Below are 12,491 nucleotides of genomic sequence, written 5' to 3'. Positions count from 1 at the left end.
TCAAATTTCCAGCATCCGCAGTATTTTGCTTTTTGAGAAAATATTGATCTCCTTTTTTTCACCCATCATTTGATTTTCTGTGCTGCTTTTCATGCACTCACAGTACCTACAGGAAATTCATCTCCTACAGTGGTGGTGTGCAATATTCTTGCAGAAAGCAGCAAATAATTTTTAAATTGTCTATATTTTGTACAAGCTAATAGTATAATTCGTGTCCTATACATTGATTATTATTGGCATTCAATACATCAAATTACTGTACAAATTTACCACCTAGGTTTAACTCTGCTGATGGTACAGAACAATTACTTTGTGGACATTTTGATGTACATAAAGTAAAAATCCTAATTATTTCTATCAAAACACAACCTGTAGTAGGAATTTTTAAAACATCTGAATAAGAACTGCCAGGGAATAACTTAAAAAGTTTCTTGTCATCAAGGGTACAAAGGACTTAGGCACAGTAAAGCATTGGGAAGGATGGACTGCAAAGCACACCTACCGCTTTGTAAGGTCTGTTTGCCTCCAGACAGCACTCCACTGGGCAGCATACCGGTTGGAGTCAGACCTTTCAAAGTTAAAACACTCTCACTCTCCTCTCTGAAAAAGAGACCAAACAAGTGTGATTTAGACTGTGTTTCATCCATACATTTCTTTTTAGACCTCCTTCAATTGTAGATACTAAATATAAGTGAGCCACTTACTGTAAATAAAATGAGAAAACTTTGGGTTCCGGAATCCATGACAGCACTGAGGTTATTTGCCACAAAGATAGTGCCCCTCCACTTTAATCCCCCTCATGATTTCTTTAGCCAATTGGTTTCAGAATAACAGGTCAAATCTTAGTTGATTAGCAACTGAGCATACAATACATTTACGTGTTCTGTATAGATTATCGACAATGATTCACAGAGCGCACTCTATTATAATTTACATTTAGTGCATGTATCTCCAAATTGTGTACTTTTTAAATAAGAAATTCAATTTCTAAATCTTGATGCCATGTTGGAGAAGGGGTACAAAGATGTTTTCAACTGTTATTCCTCACTCCAAGATTTGGATGAGTACTCTGTTCCCAACAAAATCAGTTGGTTGACTGTGGACAGATGTCAAAAGTGACCAGATTTCACTAATTGGTGCAGATGCTTGAACAGTTTAGAGAAAAATGCATTTATAGCATGAATAGTGGTCAAAATTTCAACAGATTGTTTTCCCTTTGAATGTTACACTGCTAATATGTGTTAACATGTGTTCATATAGAGCTCACAAAACAGTGCTCAAAAGTCTGGTAAAATGCATTGCAAATTGAAGTATTCTGTGCAGTTCTTGGAATCCCATTATAGGAAGGAACCATGGAAAGATTACAGTGAAGATTCACTTAAGTTATATAGCAGATGTAATAGATTTTAGTTATGGTTGAAATTGGAAGCTCTGTAGAGATTTTCCAAATTATGAAAGGTGTTGAGGGGTAAATAGTGAACTGTTGTTTTCACTGCTTGGTAACAAGTAGGCAGAGACACAAAATTATCACTGGAAGAATGAAGGGGAAAGTTAGAAGAAATTTTCACACAGAGGATTATTAGAAACCTTGTTAGCAAAACAAAAGCCCATGTGATTAAAAGGGCAGTGGCTCTGTGGATACAAAATTGGATAAGGGATAGAAAACAGGCAGTTGTGGTGAATGGCTGTTTTTCGGCCTAGAGGGAGGTATACAGTGGAGTTCCCCAGGGTTCAGTGCCAGGACCACTGCTGTTTTTGATGTACATTAATGACATGGACTTGTGGGTACAGGTCACAATTTTGAAATTTGCAGATGACACAAAACTTGGAAGTGTAGTAAACAATGAGGAAGATAATGATAGACTTCAAGAGGCAGGCTGGTGGAATGAGCGGACACATGGCAGATTAAATTTCCCGCAGGGAAGTGTGAAGTGATTCATTTTGCTAGGAAGAAATGCTGAGTGGATGATGCATCTTGGCCTCTTCCTGAGGGTCCGGCTGTCACAGAAACCAGTCTTCAGCCAATTCGACTCATTCCACCTGATATCAAGAAACGGCTGAGCGCACTGGATACAGCAAAGGCTATGGATCCCCACAACATCCCAGCTGTAGTGCTGAAAACTTGTGCTCCAGTACAGCTACAATACTGGCATCTATGTGTGGAGGCAGAAGACATGGGTATGGTCCTTAATTAATACTTTGGGCTGGATTTTGATACTGGGGGCGTGTAAGAGGCGGGACTACAACTTTTGGGGTTGTAGTCCCGGCTCCATCGAGTTGTGGCCAACCCACGCGATTTTCATTTGATTGACCTTGTTGAGCCCACCCAGCGGGTTCAGCATGCCAATTAAGGGCCACCCGGCAACAGGTGATGTCACAGATTGACATTTCATCTGTCAAGATCTTTTGACAGATGAAATATCAGCGTTTGACAGCTGTTTGTCAGTGTTTGACAGCTTCAATCTGTACACTAAGTTAATTCCTTCCTCTCAGGCTGATTTAGAGATCGCTCCAGAACAGAAAGCTGAATGCTGCAACTTTTGACAGCTCGCGGCCATTCTGCTTTCTGTGCCGGTGAGATGAGGGACTCCCGAGACCTGAAGGAAGGAAGGCTGTAAAGGTAAGTTAAACTTATTTAAATACTTTACACACACCAAACACACTTACCTCTGCACTCATGCACACATCACTCACCTGAACACCGGATATCTCGAACCCTCCAAGCCCTTCAGCCCGACGGTCCGCCTCGCTAACTTGGCGTGGTTTGGAGCCGTCGGGAATCCCACACTTCAGGGATAAAAATAGGGATTAGACTAAAACCTGCCTGTTAACTACCTGTTAATAGGCAGTTAATTGGCACTAATCCCCTTCCCGACTCGGGGAGGCGGCTCCCAGCACAGGTCGGGTATCCGCCTCCTTTGAAACTGGCATGGAGGCGGGTTGGGGGCGGGATGGGTTCGTGCCCCCCGATTTCGCGATTTTAACTCCCCACACGCCTCCAATCCCGCCTCAACGGCCCAATGAAAATCGAACCCTTTGCGTTTGTTTTCACAAAAGAGAGAAACGATGCAGACATTGCAATCAGGGAGGAGGAGTGTGAAATATTAGATGAAATAAACATAGTGAGAGAGGAAGTATTAAGGGGTTTAGCATCTTTGAAAGTGGATAAATCCCCAGACCCGGATGAAATGTATCCCAGGTTGTTAAGAGAAGCAAGAGAAGAAATAGCAGAGGCCCTGACCATTATTTTCCAATCATCTCTGGCTACAGGTGTGGTGCCGGAGGACTGGAGGACTGCTAATGTTGTACCATTGTTTAAAAAAGGAGAAAGGTATAGACCGAGTAATTACAGGCCAGTCAGCCTAACCTTGGTGGTGGGAAAATTATTGGAAAAAATTCTTAGGGACAGGATAAATCTTCATTTAGAAAGACACGGATTAATCAGGAACAGTCAGCATGGATTTGTTAAGGGGAGATCATGTCTGACTAACTTGATTGAATTTTTTGAGGAGGTAACAAGGAGGGTTGATGAGGGTTGTGCATTTGATGTAGTATATATGGATTTTAGCAAGATCCCCACATGGCAGACTGGTCACGAAAGTAAAAGCCCATGGGATCCAAGGCAAAGTGGCAAGTTGGATCCAAAATTAGCTCAGAAGGAGGAAGCAAAGGGTTACGGTCGATGGGTGTTTTTGTGACTGGAAGGCTGTTTCCAGTGGGGTTCTGCAGGGCTCAGTACTAGGTCCCTTGCTTTTTGTGATATATATCAATGATTTAGACTTGAATGTAGGGGTATGATTAAGAGGTTTGCAGACGATACAAAAATTGGCGGTGTGGTGGATAATGAAGAAGAAAGCTGCAGACTACAGGAAGATATCAATGGACTGGTCAGGTGGGCAGAACAGTGGCAAATGGAATTCAATCCAGCCAAGTGCGAGGTAATGCATTTGGGGAGGGCTAACAAGGCAAGGGAATACACATTAAATGGTAGGATACTGAGAAGTGCAGAGGAACAGAGGGACCTTGGAGGCAAGTGGAATTCAATCCGGACAAGTGCGAGGTAATGCATTTGGAGAGGGCTAACAAGGCAAGGGAATATACAATAAATGGTAGGACACTGAGAAGTGCAGAGGGACCTTGGAGTGCATGTCCACAGATCCCTGAAGGTAGCAGGACAGGTAGATAAGGTGGTTAAGAAGGCATATAGGATACTTGCCTTTATTAGCCGAGGCACAGAATACAAGAGCAGGGAGGGTATGCTTGAACTGTATAAAACACTAGTTAGGCCTCAGCTAGAGTACTGCATGAAGTTCTGGTCACATTACAGGAAATATATAATTGCACTAGAGAGGGTACAGAGGAGATTTACGAGGATGTTGCCGGGAGTAGAGAATCTTAGCTATGAGGAAAGATTGGATAGGCTGGGTCTGTTTTCTTTGGAACAGAGGAGGCTGAGGGGAGACCTTATTGAGGTGTATAAAATGATGAGGGTCCTAGATAGAGTGGATAGGAAGGAACTGATTCCCTTGGCAGAGGGGTCAACAACCAGGGGGCACAGATTTAAAGTAATTGGTAGGAGGTTTGAGGGGATTTGATGGGAAATGTTTTCACCCAGAGGGTGGTGGGGGTCTGGAACTCACTGCCTGAAAGGGTGGTAGAGGCAGAAACTCTCACCACATTCAAAAAGAACTTGGATGTGCACTTGAGGTGCCGTGGCCTACAGGGCTACGGACCAAGAGCTGGCAGGTGGGATTAGGCTGGATAGCTCTCTGTCGACTGGCGCGGATGCGATGGGCTGAATGGCCTCCTTCCATGCTGTAAATTTCTATGATTCTACCTGACAAAGTGGAATATTGCCCAGGTATGACCTGCCCACAAAAGCAGGACAAATCCAATCAGTCCAATTACTACCCCATCAGTCTACTCTCAATCATCAGCAAAGTGATGGAAGGTGTCATCGACAGTGCTATTAAGCGGCACTTACTCACCAATAACCTGCTCACCAGTTGGCTCAGGTTGGGTTCCACCAGGACTACTTGGCTCCAGAAATAGTTGCCCCGATTTTCCCCCAGCCGTCAGGCGGGGTTTCAGGCATGTGGGGGGGGAAAATCCCGAATTTGGGGGTCCCGCCACCATCCCGCCCCACGTAAGTTTCAGGGGCGGCGGGTACCCGCCCCGCACTGGGACCCGCCGAAACCAGGCGGGAAGGTATTAGTGCCAATTAACTGCCTGTTAACAGGTTTTTAACAGGCAGTTTTTAGCCTAATCCCTATTTTGAGGGGTTTCGTGTGGGTTTCCCGACGGCTCCAAACCACGCCAGGTAGAGCAGGCGGGCCGTCGGGTTGAAGGATTTGGAGGGGTCGCGATGTCGGCGCTCAGGTGAGTGATGGGTGCATGAGTGCAAAGGTAAGTGTGTTTGGTGTGTTTAAAGTGTGTAAAGAACTTTAACATACCTGTACTTACCTTAGCAGCCTTTCTTCCTGTAGCCGTCGGGAGCGCATCACTCAGCCGGAACTGAAAGCTGAACGGCTGCGATCTGTCAAAAGTGACAGCCTTCAGCTTTGAGTGCTGGTGAGAGTTCTAACTGAGTCTGTGCAGAGTGACTCAGCTTAGAACTCAGAGTGTCAGTTTCACAGCTTCAAACAGCTGTGAGACACTGATATTTCATCTGTCAAGAACTCTTGCAGTGGAGAGTTACTAGAATGGTACCAGAGCTGAAAGACTTCAGTAACGTGGAGAGATTAGAGAAGCTGTGGTTGTTCTCCTTAGAGCAGAGAAGGTTAAGGATAGAGGTGTTCAAAATCATGAAGGGTTTTAATAGAGTAAATAAAGAGAAACTGTTTCCAGTGGCAGAAGGGTCGGTAACCAGAGGACACAGAATTAAGGTAATTGGCCAAAGAATAAGAGGCGACCTAAGGAAAGTCTTTTACATAGCAAGTTGTTACGTTCTGGAATGCACTGCCTGAATTGGTGGTGGAAGCAGATTCAATAATAACTTTCAATTGGATAAATACTTGAAGTGGAAAAACTTACAGGGCTATGGGGAAAGAGCAGGGGAGTGGGACTAATTGGATAGCTCTTTCAAAGAGCCTGCACAGGCACGATGGGCCGAGTGACCTCCTGCTGTGCTGTATCATTCTATGATTCTATGAACATGGAATGCTTTACTACAAGTGGCTATTGAGGCAGAGATTATATATCATTAAAAACGGAATTGGATAAATATTTGAAGAGGAAGAATATAAATGGATATGGGCAAATGATGGGGAAGTAGGATGCTAGTAGATAGCTCTAGTTAAAGAGTCAACACTGACATGGGCACAACGAGAGGAATGACCTCCTTCATGCTGTAATTTCTATAACTGTATGAACAGTAACCTATCCGAGATAGGAAAATACACCTCTGCACCTCTGGACATGAGAATTGCATGCAAACAACAAGTTTAATTTAAAATGTTCTGCTTATTACACACACACAAACATACATACATTCTGGATATGCATAAAATATTGATTTGTGTTGACTAGAATGTTTATCTAGGAGCCTGTTGGAGCAGTACATTTCAAATATCAGAGTAAGATTCATAATAGCATGCTAAAATCCAAGCAGCACTTTAATTGCCAGTTGCAAAATCCTTAATGTATGTTTGGGTGAACGATGGAATTTTTCAAGCAGTTGTTAATACCAAATTTCAGTTTTGAGCATGATTTCCAAAAATGACAATTAAATAATACCCACTTAGTGAATTAACTACAAAATAATTAATAAAATGATGGAACAGATTTTTTTCTATTCATCATTTGTAAATTAATTCTTGCATCTTTTGAAGCCCCTTCAACAGTTAGAGAGTGCTGGAGTGGACATCTTACATAATATGGAATAAGAACACAAGCTAGTTGAAAAATCCATGAATATATAGCCTTGTGAACTCTTCTTACCTGAGCACAGAAAACACTCGAGCCATTTTGCCAATGGCTCGAATTTTGTTCCTGATGACCTCTTTCCGAGCTGCAGCAGCATTTGCTTGGAAGAAAAATAACAATTCAGTTCAGAAAATATAAGCCAAAATAATTCTGCACTTTTTTAGAATAATTAAATGTCAAACTAACGAAGAGTACAATAAAATATATAAATAGTATTTTTCTTTATTTTCCCAAAGTGACTTCCAACACAAGAAGCCACTACTAATTGTGAGCAGTACCTCTTCACTACCTATCTTGACCGCTCAAGTGTCTCTGTGCTGTCAGAATGCTTGTCTGACATCCAACCTTGGATAAGCCATAATTTCTTTCAGTTAAACATTGGGAAGACTAAAGCTATTGTCTTCAGACCGCCACAAACACTACCTTTGCCACTGATTCCATCCCCCTCCTCAGCTACTGTCAGACTGAACCAGACTGTTTGCAACCTCAGGATCCTATTCAACCCCACATCTTCTCCATCACAAAGTCCGCCTAATTCCACCCCCATTACATACCTCACCACCCCCACCCCCCGCCCCTCCCTCAGCTCCTCTGCTGCTGAAACTCTCATCCATGCCTTTGTTATCTCTAGATTCATCTATCCTGGCCTTCCATCCTCCACTCTCCATAAGCTTCAGCTCATCCAAACTCTGCTGCCCATATCCTATCCTGTTCCAAGTCCCGCTTTCAGCCATCTGAGCCCTAACTGTGGAATTCCTTTCTTAAGTCTCTGACCTCCTTCCCCTCCTTTAAGACCCTCCTTAAAACCCAACTTTATTCACCAACCCTTCCTATAATCTCCTTCTTTTTGTCTGATTACATTTCTGTTAAAAGCCTTGGGTATTTTCTATGTTAAAGGTGCTATGTAAAGATTGTTGTTGTTGTTCTAAAACAAAAGCAGATTTATGCATAGGCTAGAGCCTTCACAGACAATCTAAAGAGTCAGCCACATGAAAACAGCTCTTTTTCTTAACTATTCATTACATTGTAACTTAAAAAAAAACTCCTACCATCAAATATCTCATCTCCATCTGTCATGAGTTCATCATCAGAGCAGATATTTAGAACATTCACCAACATCTCTGTCACTGAAACAAGGAAAGAATTAAATGCAAATTTCAGAACAATGCCATGAACTGACTCTGAGCCTCATACAGCAAGTCCTGATCACAATGTTTCTATTGGGGAAGGTGCTAATGAGGCCAGATGAGAATCAGAGAGCGAGGGTAAGTTGTTGGGTGTGTCACTCCAGGCTGTTCTTGTGCACTTCCGAGTGGGTGTATCAAAAGTAAACCAACCCATGATATTGTCTGGGGAATTATGAATGGTCCAGAAAGTAAAAAATAAAGATTATGGAAGAAAAACTAATTTTCTGCCAGAAAATGAAACGAATTAAAAAAAAATCTTATTGTGTGCTATTGCATTTATTATGGTCATGTGATCGGTGGGAGTCAAATCCTCACAGTCACAAACAGTAGTATTAATAAATCACATGAAGTTGATGTTCATGTTTTTCTGTGTTGATTGTAAGATATAAATATGAATCAAGACCTGTGCAGAGTGTGGCTCAATTGATAACACTTTTACGTCTGCAACTCGAGTCCAGTTATTGCCACCAAGGTGGGGATTTTAACCCATAAAAATGGGTGGTTTGGGGTCATGTAGGAGGTTAACGTGTTACCAAATTGAATCCCGACCCCCAACCCGCCCACTTCCAGTTTTAACGGAGGCAGGATGGGAAGCGGGCAGCCAACCCGCTCCCAGGAGGCAGGTTAGCACTTTAAATATGTTAATGAGGCTGGTAGCCTCGGATTTAACCTGTTGTGCAGGTTAACTGTGGCTGGCTGAGATTCCCGGCAGCTGCAGTGAGGCAAGGACAGCCTTGTGGTGCAATCCTAGTGGGCCAGGAGGAGCAGGAGTGCTTCCTCCCAGTCCCCCAACCTTCTCCACCATCAGCCCCACTCTGCATACAAACTCCTCCGCACCCCCCTCCCCGGTCGGAGATCAGACCCCCTCCCCAGTTTTGGACCCAACCCTGGGATCTTATATAGTACATATAATGTTAAATGGTATAAAAAAGTTCAATCCCTGACCATTTCTTCAAGGTGGCAGTGGAACAAGAGGTGTAGAATATAAGATAAAACTGGTGATAGGACAATTTGGGACAGCAGTCAGGAAGAATTTCTTCAGTCATTAGGAATGAGAGTAGAGGCAACAAAAATTAATTCTTTGAAGATACAGTTGAATTATGTGATTTAAAAAAAAAAAAAAAATTCCCAGATGGATGAACTACTGAATGGTCTTCCTCAACTGTATTTATCTTATTATCTTGTGAGTATGAAGATCAAAGTGATCTGGATCTACTAAGTGAATGGGCTAAGGAATGGCAAGTGTATTTTAACATGGATAAGTATATTTCATTGCATATTGAAGCAGAAGATAGTAAATCTGTACAAAATGCATGAGTATCCAATAGCAAAAGTGGAAAATCAAGTGGATTTAGGGGTGATGCTTCACCAGTCAGTGAAAGTATCCAGCTATTGTATAACTGTGTGCCAAAGAATTCAGAGAAAAATGACAAGGGTGATTTTGGAATATAGGGTTACAAGTTTTGAAGACGGACGAATACAGTGAACCAGTATTTAAAAGAAAAAAGGTTGGAAAGGGGACATGTTTCACATTGCTTAAAGAAGCTTGTGAATACAGAACTAGAGGACATAAGTTCTAAAGTAACAAGTCTGAAGCAAGACAGTAGATGAGAGAAAACATCTTTCCAGAGTTGATATGTATAATAGGCTCCTACCACATAAATGTCGAGCCAAGAACAGGATTGATGGTTCTAAAGATATAGACACATAAATGATCAAGTATCCATTACAACAGTGATTTCTAAGCTGCTGGATCATAAAGGCATTTTCTATTATATGTGACTGATTACAGATTGAGTGCTGTAAACTCTAAATTTTTCTCAAGTGCCTTTTATACTCCACTAAAAAGTATGACATCAGAATTATCCATATGAATATCATCCAGAAGAAATAAGATATGATTTTCCTGTTTTCTTGCATTCCCATTGCCAGTCTGTGCGGTTAAGTTCTACATTAAACTCTTAGGGGGAAAAATTTGGTTGAATTGCGCCTCCCGTTAGTGCCCTAAGAGCGCGCTAACGCGGCCGCGACCCAATTTTGCCTCCTTAGCCACAATTAAAAAAAAAATGATCAGAAGATTGGAAATTTTTATTGATAATTTCATTAGAAGAAAGTGTTGCATTGTGGCGCAGCCACCAAGAGACTCAGGGCAATTAGTAATAATCCCTTTAACTACAGTGTAGTGCAGCTGTGGACTGCACCTTTAAACTGTCTGTTAACTATACTGGATGTACTTTCTTGCACTCTGCGTGATGACGTCATGACGCCGATCACATGACCGCGAGTGCCGCGGAGAACGTGATGACGTCATGACGTCAGCTTCCAGGGCCTTAAAGCAGTCTTCGAGGGCCTGGCAAACGGGGCAGACCTGTGTAATCCTTCTCCTGTAGTTTACCAGTTAACTTGTTTGTTTATTAAACTTTGTTATTATGATTCACTGAGTCAAACTCCATTATTCAGGTAGGAACCTCCGTTCCTACAATTGGTGACCCCGATCTCGTCGGACAACTTTCATTGAGATATTCATAATGAACACGAACGCCGTCGCCCTCAAATTGCCGCAGTTCTGGGAACAGCAACCAGCAGCATGGTTTTTCCAGGCAGAAGCCCAGTTCGCATTCCGGGAGGTTACAGCGGATTTGACCCGTTATTATTACGTGGTCTCCGCTCTCGACAGCGCCACGGCCTCGCGGGTCGTCAGCCTCCTTGGCAATCCACCGGCAGAGGGCAAGTATGAAGCTCTAAAAACTCGTTTGCTACAGGTGTTTGGTCTAAATAAGTCGGAGCGCGCACGCAGGCTTATTTCTATGCCCGGCCTCATGGACTCAAAACCATCGGAACTCATGAGCCAGATGCTCACGCTTTTTGGTTCAGAGCCCCAATGTTTTTTGTTCCGAGAACTCTTCCTCTGCCAGCTACCTGAACCAGTTCAGGCAGCCTTAGCCAGTTCTGCAATTACAGACTGTGCCGAGCTCGCTGCAGAGGCAGACAAGATTTTTACGGTCACACAGTAGTGTTGTGCAGCCAGGAAGCGCCTTTACCCCACGCGAGCGAAGCCCAGCCCTCCTCCAGCAGGCTGGTGTGCGTACCACGCCCGTTTTGGCGCCAAGGCTCAGTGCTGCCGTCCTCCCTGCAGTTTCGCCAAAAAAAAATCTCCAGCAAGCCCGCGAGCTTCTGAAAAACACGTCCAGTTCACCATGGCAGTCGGTTCAGCGGGAAAACTCCTCTACATTACGGATTCCATGATGGGACGACGATTCCTGTGCGACACTGGTTCCTACTGCAGTATTCTGCCAGCTTCAAAGCTGGATCTGCAATCCGGCGGTCACAGTCCTTCCCTCGAGGCAGCCAATGGCACGGCTATTCGCACGTTCGGTAAACGGACAGTCAATTTAACCCTCGGTGGTCAGCGTTTTGTGTGGGAGTTTATAACGGCTAAAGTATCACAGGCCATCCTGGGGGCTGATTTTTTCTGTGCCAACGGCTTTCTGGTCGACGTCCAACACTGCCGACTCATTAATCTGTCCACTTTCCACGCGGTGCCTTGCCACCGCAGCACCGCCGTCTCCTGGTCGGTCGCCTGTGCGGTTCCATCGCAGGACGGGTTTACGCGCCTACTCAGCGAGTTCCCGGAGCTCACCAGGCCTACATTTTCAACAGCAGTCACGAGGCACGGTGTGGCGCATCACATCACCACGACGGGATCGCCTGTTTACGCTCGGGCACGAAGATTGGAACCCGGAAAGTTTGCGGCTGCAAAGGCGGAGTTTCAGACCATGGAGCGCCTCGGGATTGTCCGACGCTCCGACAGTCCTTGGTCCTCCCCACTGCACATTGTCCCTAAACCAGGCAGCGGATGGAGGCCTTGCGGGGATTACAGACGCCTTAACGAAGCCACTACGCCGGATAGGTATCCAATACCGCATATACAAGATTTTTCGGCCCATCTGGCTGGCAACTCAGTATTTTCCAAAGTGGATCTCGTCCGCGGATATCACCAAGTTCCTGTGCACCCTCAGGATGTGCCCAAAACGGCGGTCATCACACCGTTCGGCCTTTTTGAGTTCCTCCGAATGCCATTCGGATTGAAAAACGCGGCTCAGGCCTTCCAGCGACTCATGGACTCTGTGTTACGGGACCTTCCCTTCATTTTCGTTTACTTGGATGACATTCTCATCGCTAGTAAGGATATGAAGGAGCACATGGTCCATTTACGCACACTCTTTGCCCGTCTCAGCCAACATGGCCTCATCATAAACCTAGCCAAATGCCAGTTTGGGTTAAGCAGCATTGACTTTCTGGGGCACAGGATTACCTCAGAAGGCGCCGTCCCACTGGCTACCAAGGTAGAGGCAGTTACGGCATTCCCGCGGCCTCACA

General features: G+C 44.2%; 1 protein-coding gene across 1 annotated transcript in view; it reads right to left on the bottom strand.

Moving 5' to 3' along the window:
• The window catches only part of LOC147113862 (protein phosphatase 3 catalytic subunit alpha-like), a 663,284-nt gene that overhangs the window by 27,976 nt on the left and 622,817 nt on the right, over positions 1–12,491 (bottom strand). Inside the window, exons 12-14 of the mRNA XM_085995237.1 lie at positions 7,974–8,051; positions 6,940–7,024; positions 503–600 (exon numbers count right to left, since the gene is read on the bottom strand). Of these exons, the coding sequence (XP_085851363.1) occupies positions 503–600; positions 6,940–7,024; positions 7,974–8,051 (261 nt within the window). The remainder of the gene's footprint in view (positions 1–502; positions 601–6,939; positions 7,025–7,973; positions 8,052–12,491) is intronic.

The sequence above is a fragment of the Somniosus microcephalus genome, chromosome 8 (genome assembly GCF_052327205.1).
Source record: "Somniosus microcephalus isolate GS21.2 chromosome 8, FLI_Smic_1.0, whole genome shotgun sequence".
Lineage (NCBI taxonomy): Eukaryota > Metazoa > Chordata > Chondrichthyes > Squaliformes > Somniosidae > Somniosus > Somniosus microcephalus.
This window is presented reverse-complemented; position numbering and strand designations above follow the sequence as displayed.